Genomic DNA, 18,129 nt, shown 5'->3' on the forward strand with positions numbered 1-18,129 from the left:
AAAATCTTCCCTAAAATTTCCAGCCCCCAAATTTAAATTGCAGCTAAAGCGGGACCGCAGGTTCTGCCTTCCTTCACCTGCTGGAGACAGGGGAATATACTGAAGGGACGCAGGGGGTGCAACTGGTTATCAGAGGGTGCTCTGCAAGTTTTTCTCTGTCTCCATCTGCTGGAAGGGAGGCATAACCCACGGTTTGGACTGATCCGGTTACATACAGGGATTAGCTCATTTAAAACAAATTGAAGAAAATTCTTTCACTCAGTGCATAGTTAAGCTCTGGAATTCATTGCCAGAGGATGTGGTTATAGCAGCTAGTGTAAGTGGGTTTAAAAAAGGTTTGGATAAGTTCTTAGAAGAAAAATTCATAAACTGCTATTCATTAATAAACAATAGTAGCTTGAGATTTATTTAATGTTTGGGTACTTGCGACTTGGATTGGCCACTGTTGGAAACAGCATACTGGGCTTGATGGACCCTTGGTCTGACCCAGTATAGCAATTCTAATGTTCTTATACCTCTGTCCTTCCTTATCAAGCTATAGCCCAGTATGGCCGTATCCCAATCACGAGAATCTGTGAACCTTGTCTCAGTGACAGCAACAATGTCCAAGTCTGCCTCCAACATTAGGGCTTGCAGGTCTGGGATTTTATTGCCCAAACTGAGAACATAAGAAATTGCCACGTTGGGTCAGACAAAGGGTCCATTAAGCCCAGCATCCTGTTTCCAACAGAGGCCAAACCAGGCCACAAGAAACTGGCAATTACCCAAACACTAAGAAGATCCCATGCTACTGATGCAATTAATAGCAGTGGCTATTCCTTAAGTAAACTTGATTAATAGCAGTTAATGGACTTCTCCTCCAAGAACTTATCCAAACCTTTTTTGAACCCAGCTACACTAACTGCACTAACCACATCCTCTGGCAACAAATTCCAGAGTAACTGTGCGTTGAGTGAAAAAGAATTTTCTCCGATTAGTCTTAAATGTGCCCCATACTAACTTCATGGAATGCCCCCTAGTCCTTCTATTCGAAAGAGTAAATAACAGATTCACATCTACTCGTTCAAGACCTCTCATGATCTTAAAGACCTCTATCATATCCCCCCTCAGCCGTCTCTTCTCCAAGCTGAACAGCCCTAACTTCTTCAGCCTTTCTTCATAGGGGAGCTGTTTCCTGTCTTTTAACCAATTTGTAATCCATGAAAGGACATCGCCTCCTATCCCATGACTTTTTAGTTTTCTTAGAAGCCTCTCTATGGAGGGTGCACTGGTTATTATGGCAGCACCCTCTGAAACTTTGTCTGACTCCATCTGCTGGATGGGGGACATAACCCACCATCTGGACTGATCCTGGTACGAACAAGGAACCACATATTTATTAACCCCTTCAAAAAAAATGAAGCAGATTTTTAGGCAAGACTTCCCTTGGGTAAATCCATGTTGACTGTGTCCCATTAAACCATGTCTTTCTATATGCTCTACGATTCTGATCTTGAGAATAGTTTCCACTATTTTTCCACCTTCTCTCCTCCAGGTTACTGCTTTTCTTGGACTACTTTGGTACCTTATTCAGCTTTTGTTATCCTCTTCACCCATTTCCTTTATATTTGGGGGGGCTGATATTCCAATTTCCTTCTGGCACCCCCATCCTCTAGTTTAAATGCCTTATGGCATAGGATTTGAATTTCTTTCTTAGGATCCTTTTTCCTGCCACAGACAGATGTAAGCCATCTTTGACATGGAGCCTTTAACTGTTCCATACATGGTCCCAGCCCCCAATATAACCAAAACTTTCTTCCTTACACCAAGTGCATTGGGTTTCTTCTTTCCTTTCAGATACCACTTCAGTCTCCAATGCTAGAGCTTCTTCATTATTTAATACAGAGAAGGTATTTCGTACTTGTCTCACCAGGGAGTGTGTGCCTCTGCATCACAGGTCTTACTCTACCTGAGCCCGCTGTAATCCATTAATTTTTGGGTTCCTGTACACTCTGAGTAAGTGGGGGAGGACATGTGGGCTGATAATTATGAAGAATGGGTGTCTTTGGGTCATAGGTCTTACTCTACCAGAGCCCGCTGTAATCCATTTATTTTTGGGTTCCTGTACACTCTGAGTAAGTGGGGGAGGACATGTGGGCTGATAATTATGAAGAATGGGTGTCTTTGGGTCATAGGTCTTACTCTACCAGAGCCCGCTGTAATCCATTAATTTTTGGGTTCCTGTACACTCTGAGTAAGTGGGGGAGGACATGTGGGCTGATAATTATGAAGAATGGGTGTCTTTGGGTCATAGGTCTTATCCTACCTGAGCTCGCTGTTATCCATTAATTTTTGGGTTCCTGTACACTGTGTGTAAGTGGGGGAGGACATGTGGGCTGATAATTATGAAGAATGGGTGTCTTTGGGTCATAGGTCTTATCCTACCTGAGCTCGCTGTAATCCATTAATTTTTGGGTTCCTGTACACTCTGAGTAAGTGGGGGAGGACATGTGGGCTGATAATTATGAAGAAGGGGTGTCTTTGGGTCATAGGTCTTATCCTACCTGAGCTCGCTGTAATCCATTAATTTTTGGGTTCCTGTACACTGTGTGTAAGTGGGGGAGGACATGTGGGTTGCATAATTATGAAGAATGGGTGTCTTTGGGTCATAGGTCTTATCCTACCTGAGCTCGCTGTAATCCATTAATTTTTGGGTTCCTGTACACTCTGTGTAAGTGGGGGAGGACATGTGGGTTGCATAATTATGAAGAATGGGTGTCTTTGGGTCATAGGTCTTATCCTACCTGAGCTCGCTGTTATCCATTAATTTTTGGGTTCCTGTACACTCTGTGTAAGTGGGGGAGGACATGTGGGCTGATAATTATGAAGAATGGGTGTCTTTGGGTCATAGGTCTTATCCTACCTGAGCTCGCTGTTATCCATTAATTTTTGGGTTCCTGTACACTCTGTATAAGTGGGGGAGGACATGTGGGCTGATAATTATGAAGAATGGGTGTCTTTGGGTCATAGGTCTTATCCTACCTGAGCCCACTGTAATCCATTTATTTTTGGGTTCCTGTACACTCTGTGTAAGTGGGGGAGGACATGTGGGTTGCATAATTATGAAGAATGGGTGTCTTTGGGTCACAGGTCGTATCCTACCTGAGCCCACTGTATACCACTTTTTTCTGGGTTTTTGAGTTCTCCGTGGTAATGGGGAAATGATTCCTAAGAGCAGGAAAGTTGGCGAGTGTACCTTGGTGGTTGCTAATATTTTCTTTATTGCAGCTAATTCAGCTTTAAGAAGAACCAAGTTCTTTTTCATGGAAGAGAGCTCTGAACAAATGAGGCAAGCCCCAAGTTGCCAGATGGTTTGCCTCGAGATAAAGGCTCCACAATTGTTACATTGGATACTCCTCATTTTGCTCAATTGATTTGATGAAGAACACCTAAGGAATTAACAAATTTCCAAATTATCTTGTTTCCAATGATGTATCCAGGCAGACTATATTAGAAGATGAAACCCCGGGGTGGGTACATAGAGGAGTAGAGTGGGAGGGAAGTAAGAGGTTGACACTGATCCCTGCGCTCAGGACTCTTAATCTGCTGGGGAGTTTGAACAACCTCACCTCCAGGCAAGCTGGCTACTTCCAGGTGAGATTTCTTTTTCCTTAAATGTTATTCAAATTTAGTTCCCTCTTTTCTACTGCTAAAAATCAATATCAATACTCCACACTACTGTGCTACAGTCTGAGCTATGAAATTATAAAACGTTTTGCTTATAATGAAAGCCCAAGCTTGATTTCATTTCACTGCTGTTTATTGCCACATCTCCTCTGGGAGCCCGTTCCATGCAGCCACGACCCTTTCTACCCCACTCCAGTCTCATTCCATGATCTTTTTTCTAGAACATTCTTTCCAGGTCACTGACCTAGAACCTTCCTTAAATCCAGACTAACTGGAATGAAAAAAGGGAGCCACTGCTGGCCCTGGCACATTAACTAGGTTTTGTTGGGGTTTTTTGTTTTTAAAGAAAATCAACACTGTTCTTTGCTGATAAAAGTTTGTTTCATGTACCCAATTTGTACTTTTGAGGTATTTCAAATGTCTCTCTTATCTTCCCAGTCTCTCCTTGCCTCAGAGGATGCCTATTTAGGTCTCTAAGTTTCATGCCATATAACTGTTGCGCAAACCCTTCACCATTTTGGTAGCCTCTCTATGGACCATGTGTAGCCCGTTTCTATCCTTCCAGACGAATGGTCTTCTGCAGAGGCATCACCTCCTCCTTTTTCCGGCTGCCATTCCTCTGCCTATGTGCTCTGGCCAGTGCATTATCACACTGATTCACTGCCTTCAGATCAGAAAATTATTCCTTACCTGCTAATTTTCCTTCCTGTAGTACCACAGATCAGTCTAGACAGTGATTTTCGGCTCCTTTGGCAATCGAGTCAATGAAAATTAGCAGGTAAGGAATACTTTTCTTTTCCCTGTACCCGGATCAGTCCAGACAGTGGGATGTACCAAAGCTTTCCTACGTAGGGTGGGACCCGGATAGCCCTGCTCGAAGGACCCGATTACCACTGTCTGGACTGATCCGGGTTCGTACAGGGAACAGGAGATACTATCACTCCTTGGTCTCTCTCCTCAGCTCCACCCTGAACCTTAACTACCAAGCACTGGACCTCCAGATGCAATCAGTCTCTCGCCAAACTCTTCTTCTGCGAATACCCAACAGAAGTATTTGCTTAGCATTTCTGCTCTTTCCTCGTCTCCTCTCAATCTCTGACTTTCTTCCTTTCACTGACTATGCTAAAAAAAAAAAAAAAAAGCATCATCTCTTTGCTTCACTTCATTAGCTCTCTTTTCTTCCATTTCCTATTTTACCATATGGACTTGTTTTCCTGCCTCTTTCAGCTTCCTTTACTCTTTCTGAATGCTCGAGCTGCAGGAGATCTTCCCTCATAATTCTCTTGACATGACAAGAGAGCTTGAAAGGACACAAAGATTTACCTGTGCATCAGTTTGACATAGGAATAACCTTCCACTAGCACAAAGCTGCTCCAGTCTCGAAGGAGGGAGGTGAGGGCAGAGTGCGACATACGGCACTGGATGGTGCTGTAACGCCCGTTGTTCCCTGGAGTGTGCAGATGCTTCGGGACTGGCCTGAGGAGCAAAACAAACAGTTACCAGCATCCAGCAGGTCATGTTGTCACGCTAATCTCAGTAGCATGCAGCTCCCACCCACGGAAACACAACCATGACATGTCAGTCTGCTATAGCTAATGCAGCTTTATAGAATCATGAGTGGAGGCAGTTATAGGAAAATTGGTTCTTACCTGCTAATTTTCATTCCTGTAGTACCACGGATCAGTCCAGGCAGCTGGGTTTTGCCTTCCCTCCAGTAGATGAAGACAGACAAGATTTTGCGGACTCTGTCCTATACCCCTGAGGTGCCACCTAGAGTCTGTCAGTATTATACTGTACCCAAGCAGAGAAAATATATAAACCATAACTGCAACCATAACAACTTCTCCCCAAAGAGCAGAGGAGATGAAAAACCTGAAACCTAATAAAGGAAAGAAACATGCCCAAACTCTTACCCTGAAAAGGGGGGCATTCAGTAAACTTGCAGAAAATTTTGATCAGCTAGCGGCCGAGTGGACTCTCCATTCTCCCCCCGGGCAGGTGACTGGACTGATCCGTGGTACTACAGGAACGAAAATTAGCAGGTAAGAACCAATTTTCCTTTCCCTGAACGTACCCGGATCAGTCCAGGACAGCTGGGATGTACCAAAGCTTTCTTAACCAGGGCCGGACTGAGAGAGTCCTGCTCAGAGTACACTGGCTCCAAAAGAACCGAGCTCTGGCGCCCGGACATCAAGCCGATAATGTCTGGCAAAGGTATGCACAGTCTTCCAGGTAGCCGCCCTACAAATTTCCTGTGGCAATACCTGTTGACATTCAGCCCAAGAAACCGCCTGTGAACGAGTAGAATGAGCCTTGAGACCAGATGGAAATCGGACGAACCTGCACCAGGTGAGCCTAGACTATAGCCTCCTTCAACCAGCGTGCGATCGTAGCCCTGGAAGCCTTCTACCCCTTTTTGGGCCCACACCACAGGACGAAGAGATGATCCAAGAGACGGAAACTGTTCGTCACCTCCAAGTAACGCAACAACACACTCTTCACTTACAACCTCCGCAGGTCTCTAGCCTCAGCCGAAGAATCTAGGCCCGCAAAGGAAGGGAGCTCTACAGACTGGTTCAGATGAAAGGAGGATACAGCCTTCGGAAGAAAGGAGGGAACTGTTCTCAAGGAAACTCCTGCTTCGGAAATCCTCAAGAAAGGCTCCCTGCATGATAAGGCCTGCAGTTCTGAGATCCGCCTCACGGAGGAAATAGCCACCAGAAACACTGCCTTCAAAGTCAGATCCTTCACAGGGTCACTCGCTTCAATGGCTCAAAAGGGGCATTACAAAGCGCTCACAGAACCAAATTCAGCTTCCACGAGGGTCAAGGGCTCCGCACTGGGGGCTGTAGATGTTTAGCTCCCCTCAGAAATCGGGCCCATCCAGATGAGAGACTAGCGCAACCCCCTGCACTTTTCCTCAGAAACAGCCAAGGGCCGCCACCTGCACCCTCAGAGAATTGAATGCCAACCCCTTGATAGCCCCGCCCGTAAAAAAAATCCAGGACCTCTGGAATGGACGCCCTGGTTGGCTGCACTTGGTGGTCGATACACCAGGACTCAAAACACCCCCCAAACTCTAACGTACGCCATGGAGGTAGAAGTTTTATGGGAGCGTAAGAGTGTGGTCACCACCACATCCGAGTAACCCTTACTCCTCAATCTGCGCCTTTCATAAGCCATGCCACTAGACAAAAGCAATCTGTCTCTCCGAAACAAACGGGACCCTGATGCAGAAGGGTCGGCGACGGATGAAACTTCAGCAGACTGTCCACTGCCAGATTCAGAAGGTCTGCGAACCACGGGCGCCTCGGCCACTCCAGTGCCACGAGAATCACCCTGCCCGTGTGCACCTCGATGCGGCGTAGAACCTTTCTGACCAATGGCCACAGTAGAAAAGTATACAACAAGATGGCCTTTGGCCAGGGGAGGACAAGCGCGTCCACCCCTTCTGCTCCTGGCTCCCACCGCCGGCTGAAAAACCGGAGAGCCTTGGCATTGCTGAACGTCGCCATCAGGTCCATGGCCGGCCTGGACCACCGATCACACAGAAGATGAAAGGAGTCAGAGAGTTCCCACTCCCCCAGATCCAACTGGTGGAGGCTGAGAAAATCCGCCTGGATATTGTCCATGCCGGCAATGTAAGAGGCTGCAATCCGGTAAAGATGTTTCTCCGCCCAGTGGATTAAAACTGAGCCTCCGCCGCCACTGGATGGCTCCTGGTGCCGCCCTGCCAACTGATGTAGGCCACCGTCATTGCATTGTCGGAAAGCACCCTCACCGACCTGCCCTCCATCATCGGGAGGAGGGCCTGGAGCGCTAACCACACCACTCTGGTTTCTAAGCGATTGCTCGACCAGGAGGCCTCCTTTCTGGTCCACTGGCCCTGGACCGCCTTGTCTCGACAAACCGCTCCCCACCCGGAGAGCTGGCATCCGTGGTCACCACAATCCAACAAGGAATCTCCAAGTCCACCTCCCGGTGCAAATTGTGCGGCAAAAGCAATCACAGCAAACTGGAGCGCGCCGCGTCCGTCAGGGGCAGTATGAAATTAAATTGCTGTGAAAGGGGATTCCATTCGGAGAGCAAGGCTGATTGAAGTGGACGCATATGCGCAAAGGCCCAAGGTACCAGATCGATCATGGAGGCCATCTAACCCAAGACCTGCAAATAATCCCAGGCACTGGGACGAGGCTTGGACCGCAACAACTCCACCTGAGTAAGAAGCTTGGACAATCACTCCTCGGTAAGAAACACTTTCCCTAATAGTGTGTCGAATCGCGCTCCCAGAAATTCCAGTGACTGGGATGGAATCAGATGACTTTTGTCCAGGTTGGCCATCCAACCTAATGAGCTGAGCATCTGAACAACCCTTTGGACCGCTGAATGGCAAAGGTTCTCAGACTTCACTCAAATCAGCCAATCGTCCAAGTAGGGACATACCAGTATCCCCTCTTTCCTCAGGGCCGCAGCTACTACCACCATGACCTTGGTGAACACTCTGGGTGCCGTTGCCAGCCCAAATGGCAGTGCACAAAACTGGAAGTGTTGTCCGAGAACTGCGAAGCGCAAGTATCTCTGATGGTCCGGACGAATCGGAATGTGCAAGTGTGCTTCCGTCAGGTCCAGAGAAGCAAGGAACTCCCTTCCTTGTGCACGGATGCTATCACGGACCGGAGAGTCTCCATGCGGAACTGAGGTACTTTTAACTTCCGAATGGCGCTTTTGAAGTCGAATATGGGGTGGGAAGTACAGTCTTTTTTGGGAACCACGAAGTAGATGGAGTAATGCCCTCGTCTGAGCTCGCCTTTGGGAACCGGAATGATGGCCCCTAGGTCTTTTAAGCGGTGCAGGGTCTCTCAAACCACCCGACGTTTTTGATGGTAAGCTCATGGAGACACCAGGTAATGCTCCTGAAGCTGCCGTGCAAAATCTAAAGCATAGCCTCGTTCTATTATTTGGAGGACCCATTGATCCGAGGTTAAACTGGCCCACTGCCCTAGAAAAAGGGTCAACCTTCTCCCTATCCTGGGAATGGGGTATGGACCGGACTCACTTCATTGAGTGGACTTGAGACCAACCGTCTCTGATGGGCCGGCGCCCTCGAAAGGACTGGTTCCAGGCATGCTGACGGCCCGAGGCCTGGCGGGACGAAAAACCCGAGGATCGTGAGGAGCGAAAAAGATGATGCCCCCGGAATCTCGCTTTCTGAGGAAAAGACCCCCACGTCCGTGGTCTGTCTTCCGGCAACTTGTGGACCTTGTTCTCACCCAGCGATTTGATCAAATCCTCCAACTGTTGTCCAAACAGCAACTGTCCTTTGAAAGGCATCGAACCAAGCTGAGCCTTGGAAGACACATCCGCTGCCCAGTTTCAAAGCCAAAGGAGCCGGCAAGCTGAGACCGCCGAGACTATAGCCCGGCCCGAGGTCCTCAGAAGATCATAAAGGGCATTCGCACTGTAAGCTACCACGGCCTCCAGCTGACCCGCTTGCGCCGCTTCCTCCGCGGATAGCGAGGACACAGATTGCAACATTTGCACCCACCGGAGGCTAGCTCGGAGCGCAAAGCTGCTACACGTGGCAGCACGGACCCCCAGCGCCGAGACTTCAAAGATCTTTTTAAGCTGGAACTCCAGTTTGCGAACCTGCAAATCCTTCAATGCCGTAGCACCTGTCACCAGAATGGTGGTCTTCTTTGTCACCGCCGACACCGCAGCATCGACTTTGGGCACTTTAAGGAGGTCCAGAGCATCATCTGGGAGCGGGTACAATTTATCCATAGCTCGACTGACCTTCAAGCCCAGGTCGGGAGTGTCCCACTCCCAAAACAACAGGTCCGTGCCCAACATGCACTCACCCTCAATCACACAAAAACTGAAATCTTACACATCTCTAACAAACCACCAGCATGGAACATTCAAGACTGCACATCCTCACAAAGCGCGAACCATCTCGTCACAACTGCAAGAAACCTAGGCGTCACCTTAGACTCCGAACTCAACCTGAAAACATACATCAACACTATAATAAAAGAAGGCTATTTCAAATTACAAGTCCTCAAAAAAAAAATCAAACCCCTACTACTCAGTCAAGATTATTGATCCGTACTCCAAGCCCTATTTTCTCCAAACTCGACTACTGTAACTCCATCCTTCTTGGGCTCCCAACCTCCACCCTCAAACCCCTCCAACTACTCCAAAATGCAGCAGCCAGATCCCTCACAAAAATAGCAGCGCTCCACACACATCACCCCCATACTAAAAGACCTCCACTGGCTTCCCCATAACCCACAGAATTCAATACAAAGCCCTTACCCTAATACACAAATCCCTTAACAACGAAAAAACAGACTGGCTAAAGGACACCCTTCACCCATACACCTCCCAAAGAAACCTACGATCCAACAACTCCGGATTACTTGCCATTCCCTCTAACAAACAGGCCCAACGCACCTCAACACGTGAACAAGCAATTTCAATAGCAGGCCCCACACTATGGAACAAACTACTAGCAAATCTCAGAACGGAACCCTCATCACAGATATTTAAGAAATCACTAAAAACATGGCTATTCCAAAAAGCCTACCCAGCCAACAGTTAACTCCACGTCATCCCCCAATGACCACTACTAAACAGATCTCCAACCCCACACATATCCTACAATGAGAACACTTAATAGTCAAATCAATCGTTAGCTTTTATACTGCCACCGAAATCGCTGGGGCCATGACCCCCCCCCCCCGATGACCCCTCCCCACCAGATAGACACGCCCATGCAAATATCGGCCTGGGAAAGCCGCACAAGGCACAGGCCGCAACTCGCGGCATGAGCAGCGCTCTAAATTTAGCCAGGCCGGAGAGAGGAGATGCAAAAACAAAGGCCTACCCGATCGGGAGTTGTCTGCGGTTCTAAAACTAACACCCACGGAGAACACACAAGGCCGGCAGAGCAGGAGAATTTAAAGGCACAGTACTTTAATTTAATTTAAATACTTTGAAAACTGTGCAGGGGCGAACTGAAGGTGAGAGCCCGAGTCCCCCGGGACCACCTTCAGCGGGCAGTTACAGGGTCCTCAACCCTCTGCTCCTGAGCCTCAAATACCAGGGGGGATGGCTCCACCAGGACCTAACAACCCCCTGGGAGGCTAAAGGGGAAGCTAGCTAAAAGAGCAAAAAACCTGACCCCTCACTAATCATCAGGACCTAACTCCGAAGCCTGACCAAAAAAAACCAACTAAATCCTGACAAAAAATACCAGACTCCAAGGAAGCACCTCTTCCACCTGCTGGAGACAGAAGAATACAGACAGACTCTAGGTGGCACCTCCTGGGTATACGACAGATCCACAGAAATTGGTCTGTCTCCACCTGCTGGAGGGGAGGTAAAACCCAAGAGTCTGGGCTGATTCGGGTACGTACAGGGAAAGTACTTTTTCACTCAATATACAATTAAACTGTGATTATTTTTCCAGAGGGATTGGTCATGGCATCTGGCACTGCTGAGTTTATTGCTAGGGTGAACTCGGGGAAACCCACAACTTAACCCTGGCAGTGAGGAATAAGGAATTGGATGTACTTTTGGGATCTGCCAGGTTCTTCCTAATGATTCAGATTGGCCACTGTCAGAGACAGGATGCTGGAATGCAAGGCAAATCTCGGTGGCATGGCCCAGCATGGCACATCATATGTTCTTATGTCCTGTGGAATCGCCCTACCCAAGGAGATGTGATCACACAGGCTATGCGTGAACTGGTGAGCCCCCACACATGGAGTATGATCACACAGGTTATGAAGTCCTGGAGATATGATCATGCAGGCTACCAGTCTCTCAAACCCCTGTCCCCACCTAGAGAGATATGGTCACACAAGCTAGAGTGTCCCGGGGAGCCACCTCCCCCTCACATGGTGGTATGATCACACAGGCTACAAGTGTCTTGGGGACACAGAGGTATGATTGTACAGACTATGAGCGTCCTGGGGTGCCGCTGTCTCCCACGAAACTATGATCACAAGGCTACCAGTGTCGTGCGGGAATAGTATATTAAGGGAGGGATCATGCAGGGTACAGGTATGCTGAGAAGTCAGGGGGATGCCATAGTACTTCACACTGGGGGTCGGATCATGCAGAGAACCAGTATCCCACAGTGTCAGAGCAAGACACAGATACTTCTTTGTACTGGAGAAAGGCTCAGGCATGCGATCAGATATATACAAAGAGGAAGGGGTCATGCTTTAGTTAGATGCTCTTACAGTTCCACACCTCTCCCCACTCACGTTATCTACTTTGCCCCCTCCTTGGTTGTTCCATCTCTTGTAGGTCTCCCTTGCCCCCACCTCACACCACTACTGGGTCACCTGGCACTTCCCACCCATGGCTTGCCTCCATATATGATCAATCCGCAGGTCACCTCTCGTCCCAACTATGAGTCACCTGTCCCCTGGCTTTTCCACTTCCACTTCCCCTCTCCCCACATGAGTTAGGCCTTCCCTTCACCATGCATCTGTCTCTTCTGCACTGGGTTTCCCTCACCAGGGACATACATGTCATGCTCCAGAAGAAGGACAATGCGATGCATGTGCAGCCACCTCTGCCAGAAGTTGGCATCCATAGACAGGATCGGCTTCCAGTAAGAGGCAAACTGGGAATGACTGGAATCTGAAGCACTGTGCTGAAGAGACAAGACCTGAGAAGAAAGAGCAGGTTTTCACAATAGAAAGTGCTGCAGATGCCAAACTTCTACCCACTACCACAAGAATTAAAGCAAAACAGACTGAGCAACAGGCCCCACATGGCACCAAGCAGTTTATAACGCTCCTTCCATCACTCCCGTGTACCCTGCTCTCGCTTCCTCACTCCTTTCCCATGTATCTGACAACCTTTTACGTTCAAACCCTCTTCCCTAAAAATACAGAGAATTTATTACATTCCATTGTTTTTCTCAAGCCTCCTCGACTCCAGACCCCCAGCTCACTCTATCTGAATCCCTCCAGCTTGCTTCTCTCAGCCTTACCGACCTCTTCCCCTCCAGGCCCAGCGCTCACTCTTTAACCTTCCCCCACAGAACTTGATTTCTCAGCCTCCCCTCCCCCACCCACTCGCTAAGCTTATGTGCTCTCTCTTAATGTCTCCTACCTCCAACTGCCATAGATCGCTGGTCCATCCCATCTACAGCCTCAGGCACTTACAGCTATTCAGTGATAACTTCTAGCCCCCTTCCAGTCCAGCTTATGTGCTCTCTCTTAATGTCTCCTACCTCCAACTGCCATAGATCGTTGGTCCATCCCATCTACAGCCTCAGGCACTTACAGCTATTCAGTGATAACTTCTAGCCCCCTTCCAGTCCAGCTTATGTGCTCTCTCTTAATGTCTCCTACCTCCAACTGCCATAGATCGTTGGTCCATCCCATCTACAGCCTCAGGCACTTACAGCTATTCAAGTGATAACTTCTAGCCCCCTTCCAATCCAGCTTATGTGCTCTCTCTTAATGTCTCCTACCTCCAACTGCCATAGATCGTTGGTCCATCCCATCTACAGCCTCAGGCACTTACAGCTATTCAGTGATAACTTCTAGCCCCCTTCCAGTCCAGCTTATGTGCTCTCTCTTAATGTCTCCTACCTCCAACTGCCATAGATCGTTGGTCCATCCCATCTACAGCCTCAGGCACTTACAGCTATTCAGTGATAACTTCTAGCCCCCTTCCAATCCAGCTTATGTGCTCTCTCTTAATGTCTCCTACCTCCAACTGCCATAGATCGTTGGTCCATCCCATCTACAGCCTCAGGCACTTACAGCTATTCAGTGATAACTTCTAGCCCCCTTCCAATCCAGCTTATGTGCTCTCTCTTAATGTCTCCTACCTCCAACTGCCATAGATCGCTGGTCCATCCCATCTACAGCCTCAGGCACATACAGCTATTCAGTGATAACTTCTAGCCCCCTTCCAATCCAGCTTATGTGCTCTCTCTTAATGTCTCCTACCTCCAACTGCCATAGATCGTTGGTCCATCCCATCTACAGCCTCAGGCACTTACAGCTATTCAGTGATAACTTCTAGCCCCCTTCCAATCCAGCTTATGTGCTCTCTCTTAATGTCTCCTACCTCCAACTGCCATAGATCGTTGGTCCATCCCATCTACAGCCTCAGGCACTTACAGCTATTCAGTGATAACTTCTAGCCCCCTTCCAGTCCAGCTTATGTGCTCTCTCTTAATGTCTCCTACCTCCAACTGCCATAGATCGTTGGTCCATCCCATCTACAGCCTCAGGCACTTACAGCTATTCAGTGATAACTTCTAGCCCCCTTCCAATCCAGCTTATGTGCTCTCTCTTAATGTCTCCTACCTCCAACTGCCATAGATCGCTGGTCCATCCCATCGACAGCCTCAGGCACTTACAGCTATTCAGTGATAACTTCTAGCCCCCTTCCAGTCCAGCTATTCAAGACATGCAATGAAAATCTGCTGCTTCATATCCTACATCAATCTGATTTCCTGCTCTTAAACAGGGGGACAGAAGGGGAAAAGGACCCCAGGGCATGCAGAGAAAAGCAGCGCTGGGGCAGAAAGGAGGCTTACAGGAACGCTAGATCCTGGAGGGATATAAAACAGTGGAACTCCATTCTTAGTGCTCTCTGGGATGGTGAAGTGCTCAGGTACGGTGTCAAATGACTGCAGATGAACAAGCATCTGATCCGTCTGATTAATGCTAGAAATAAAGGCAGAGAAAAACGAGTTTTACATCAGAGTAATGAATATAGTTACCCACCCACTCCTACCCAGGAAAATTGGTTCTTACCTGCTAATTTTCATTCCTGTAGTACCACAGATCAGTCCAGACTCCTGAGTTTTGCCTCCCTGCCAGCAGATGGAGACAGAGAAAGTCTTGCATATAACCTGGTGTGTCACCTGCAGTCCGCCAGCATTGGCCTGTACCCAAGCCAAGATGCTATTAAATGCAATCGAACATAACTTGACTTTACACATCACCCTGAACAAGCAATTAGATATGGTACGCTCCTTAATGGAAACGATCCTTTCCAACCTTAATACCAGGAGAAAAGCCAAAAAAGCCAACCTGCGTCAGTCTTCAATTTACAACAATAGATCGAGCAGATTCTCCAAACCTCACACCCAAAACTGGGCGGGACTCTGGACTGATCTGTGGTACTACTGCAATGAAAATTAGCAGGTAAGAACCAATTTTCCTTTCCCTGTACGTACCCGGATCAGTCCAGACTGCTGCGATGTGCCAAAGCTTCCCTAAACAGAGTGAGACAGAGTCCCACTGGAAGCACACTTTCACCAAAGCCCATGGCATCTGGAGTCTGGAAGTCCAAACGATAATGTCTGGCGAAAGTGTGCAACGACTTCCAAATAGCTGCTCTACAAATCTCTTGTGGTAACACTTGCTGACATTTGGCCCAGGAAGTCACCTGTGACCGCATAGAATAAGCTTTCAAACCCTGGCAGATATATGCCAAACCTATCACTTCTTTCAACCTGTTGGTGTTTGAGGTAGTTGTGGGTGGATCCTTGGGCAGGTAGCAGATGACCACGCCCCAGGGGGAAGATCCCGAGAGGGACCACCGGTCAGGCTCAGAGTATGGAGACAGACACACATTAGTTCTTTTATTAAACTGTTTTAGAGAACCAACAGAGGTGGCAGTAGTGAGCTGGAAGTGCCCGGCAGGGCTGAGGTCCCTCAGATACTGGAACAGCGATCCTAGATAACTGAGTTGTAGAGAAACTGAATATAGTGAGTAGGCAGAGTATAGGAACAGAGCCTTGATGGTAACACTCACACAATGTCTCATAGAAGCAGCCCAGGAGCTGGAATGGATTAGGCCCTCAAGGAGCGAGTACCTGGTTCCAGGGAAAGCTCTGAGAGAGAGATGGTAACTCACTGGTGTTGTAAGCAGCAAAGACTTCCTGGCAGAAGTGGTATTCAGTAGCAAGTCCGGGAATGTGGGCCCTCGAAAAGCGAGTACAGGTTCCAGACTGCGATCTGAAAAGCAAAGAGGAACGAGGCCCCCGAGGAGCGGGTACCCCTGGTACGTCCGAGGAGGCAGAGTAGCTAGGAGCGTACGGAAACCTTTCCCTTGAATCCAACTCCGTTCATTAGCGATTTCAGAAACCTTAAATATCCGGTAGAGATGATGTCACCTCAGGGGGACGCCCCTGAGGTTCGCACCACTGCTGGTATTTCAGTCGGGGCCGCGCCACGCACGCGCCTTTAGGCTCCAAGGAAACATGGCGGTATGCAGCATCTAGCCGTCTGGAGGATGGCAGGAGGACGCCGCGGCAGCCAAACGTCCAACAGGCAAAGAGGGAGTCGCCAAAGCGGTAAGGTGGGCGTAGTGGAGACATCGGGCAGCGACGGTCGCAACACAACCACCACACTATGGTGGATTTTGGAGCTTTATGCCCCTTCTTTGCACCAGAGTATAGCACAAAAAAATGATCCAAAAGCCTAAAGGTATTAGTAAGCTTAAGGCATCTCAACAAGGCCCATTTTACATCCAAAGACCTCAATTCCTTCACATGAGGATTCGTTGCGTCCAGACTCGGAAATACCCGCAGCTCCACTGTTTGATTCAAATGAAAAGACGATACCACCTTTGGAAGAAAGGACAGAACTGTATGCAAAGAGACTCCAGGATCAGTTATCTTTAAAAAAGGATCTCTACAAGAAAGGGCTTGCAAATCCAAACTTCTTCTAGTGGAACAACTTGCTACCAGAAAAGCAACCTAAGGTAAGGACCTTCAGAATTGCCTTATGCAGTGGTTCGAATGGAGCCGTACACAAACCTTTGAGCACCAAGTTAAGATTCCAGGGTGATATACCTTATGCACCAGAGACCGCAAATGCTTCGACCCTCTGAGAAAACGCACCACATCTGGATGCGCAGCTAAGGCTACTCTCTGCACTACGACAGCCCAACGCTGCCACCTGGACTCAGAGAGTTAAAAGCCAACCCTTTAATCAACCCTTGGTTTAAAAAGGACAAAATGTGTGCCACCGATGCCCGTATAGGTACAAACCCGTACTCTTCGCACCAAACCTCAAAAACTCTCCACACTCGCACATAAGCCAATGATGTTGACAGTTTCCTAGCTTGCAACAGAGTGGAATTGATATCCTCGGGATATCCCTTACACCTCAGATGCTGCCTCTCAAAAGCCAAGCCGTGAGAAAGAAGTGGTATGCCTGATCTGAAAATATGGGATCTTGATGCAACAGAGGGATCACATCTCTACTGGTACAGGCACAATGGCCCCTAGCAACCGTAAATGGGCAACAGTCTCTCAACCCACCCGCCTTTTCCTTGCACAGGCACAAGGAGATACCATGAACAAATCCTTTATCGGGCAAGCAAGCTCTAAAGTGTAACCGTATTCTATCACGTTTAGAACCGATTGGTCTGACATGATCCTGGCCCACTCCTCGAAAAAAAAAAAGTCAACTGACCTCCTATTACTAGCACTGAGGAGTGGGCCAGTCTTGATTCATTGGGTGGACTTGGTATCTGATGCTCCTTGGCCAAAACCATTTCTGTTCAGTCTCCAGCCTCAAAAGGACTGATTCCAGAACCGTTATCTCCCAGTTCCTGGTCTCTGAGCTCCTGCTGAAGCTTGAGATTGTTGGAAACGCCGGTTTGTCCGAAAATGTGGAAGTACGGATGAGGAACCTCTGCTGATCTTTGGCTTATCCTCCAGTAGCTTGTGTCCTTATTCTTGCCCCCTGCCTCATGAGTTCCTTTAAATCTTCTCCAAAAAAAGTTTCCCAGCTGCTCAGCCTGCTTGACCTCCGACGCTGACATTGCCTTATCAGACTGCAACTGCTGTACCCAGCATAAACCGGATGAAGTATAAAACTGCTGCACACCGCAGTGCAGATGCCCAGAGCAGACACCTCAAAAATCCTTTTGAGATGGACCTCCAATTTTCTTTCCTGCGTATCCTTCAGTGCGGCAGACCCGGCCACATTGATAGTAGTCTTCTTTGTCACTACCGATACTAAGGCATCGACCTTCAACATCCATAATTCCAACATGTCCTCTGGCAATGGATATAACTTTTCCATAGCTCTGCCAACCTTCAAACCTGTGTCTGGAGTCTGCCACTCCCAGAACACCAGCTTCTTTATGGATTTGTGAAACAGAAAAGCCTTCGCCGGACCTCTTAAGCCTTCCATGACTGGATCTATTTCTTCATGATCCGATTCATCTCTCAGTTCTTTGATTCCCAGTTTGTTAAGAACACATGGAATCAGGGGCCACGATTCTTCCCTATGAAATAGGCGAACCACCTTCGGATCATTCTCTTCCCACCTTAGAGAGCTGGCCCCACTCCTCATCCGGATCCTGAAGGTGTGGAGAAGGGTCTATCGCCAGAGGATCCTCTGCCCGAGGGTCTCCACCTTCCAAGTCTTCCAAAGACTTATCTGCATCCACTGAACGAAG

The 18,129-nt window shown here is 48.3% G+C and overlaps 1 protein-coding gene across 4 annotated transcripts in view; it reads right to left on the bottom strand.

The window, feature by feature from the left end:
- The window catches only part of SZT2 (SZT2 subunit of KICSTOR complex), a 446,100-nt gene that overhangs the window by 395,543 nt on the left and 32,428 nt on the right, over nt 1-18,129 (bottom strand). For all 4 annotated transcript variants that reach the window (XM_029618788.1, XM_029618789.1, XM_029618790.1 and 1 more), the window contains exons 11-13: nt 14,243-14,372; nt 12,207-12,349; nt 4,990-5,142 (exon numbers count right to left, since the gene is read on the bottom strand). In XM_029618788.1, the coding sequence (XP_029474648.1) occupies nt 4,990-5,142; nt 12,207-12,349; nt 14,243-14,372 (426 nt within the window). The remainder of the gene's footprint in view (nt 1-4,989; nt 5,143-12,206; nt 12,350-14,242; nt 14,373-18,129) is intronic.

This window comes from Rhinatrema bivittatum, chromosome 10 (genome assembly GCF_901001135.1).
Source record: "Rhinatrema bivittatum chromosome 10, aRhiBiv1.1, whole genome shotgun sequence".
Classification (NCBI taxonomy): Eukaryota; Metazoa; Chordata; class Amphibia; order Gymnophiona; family Rhinatrematidae; genus Rhinatrema; species Rhinatrema bivittatum.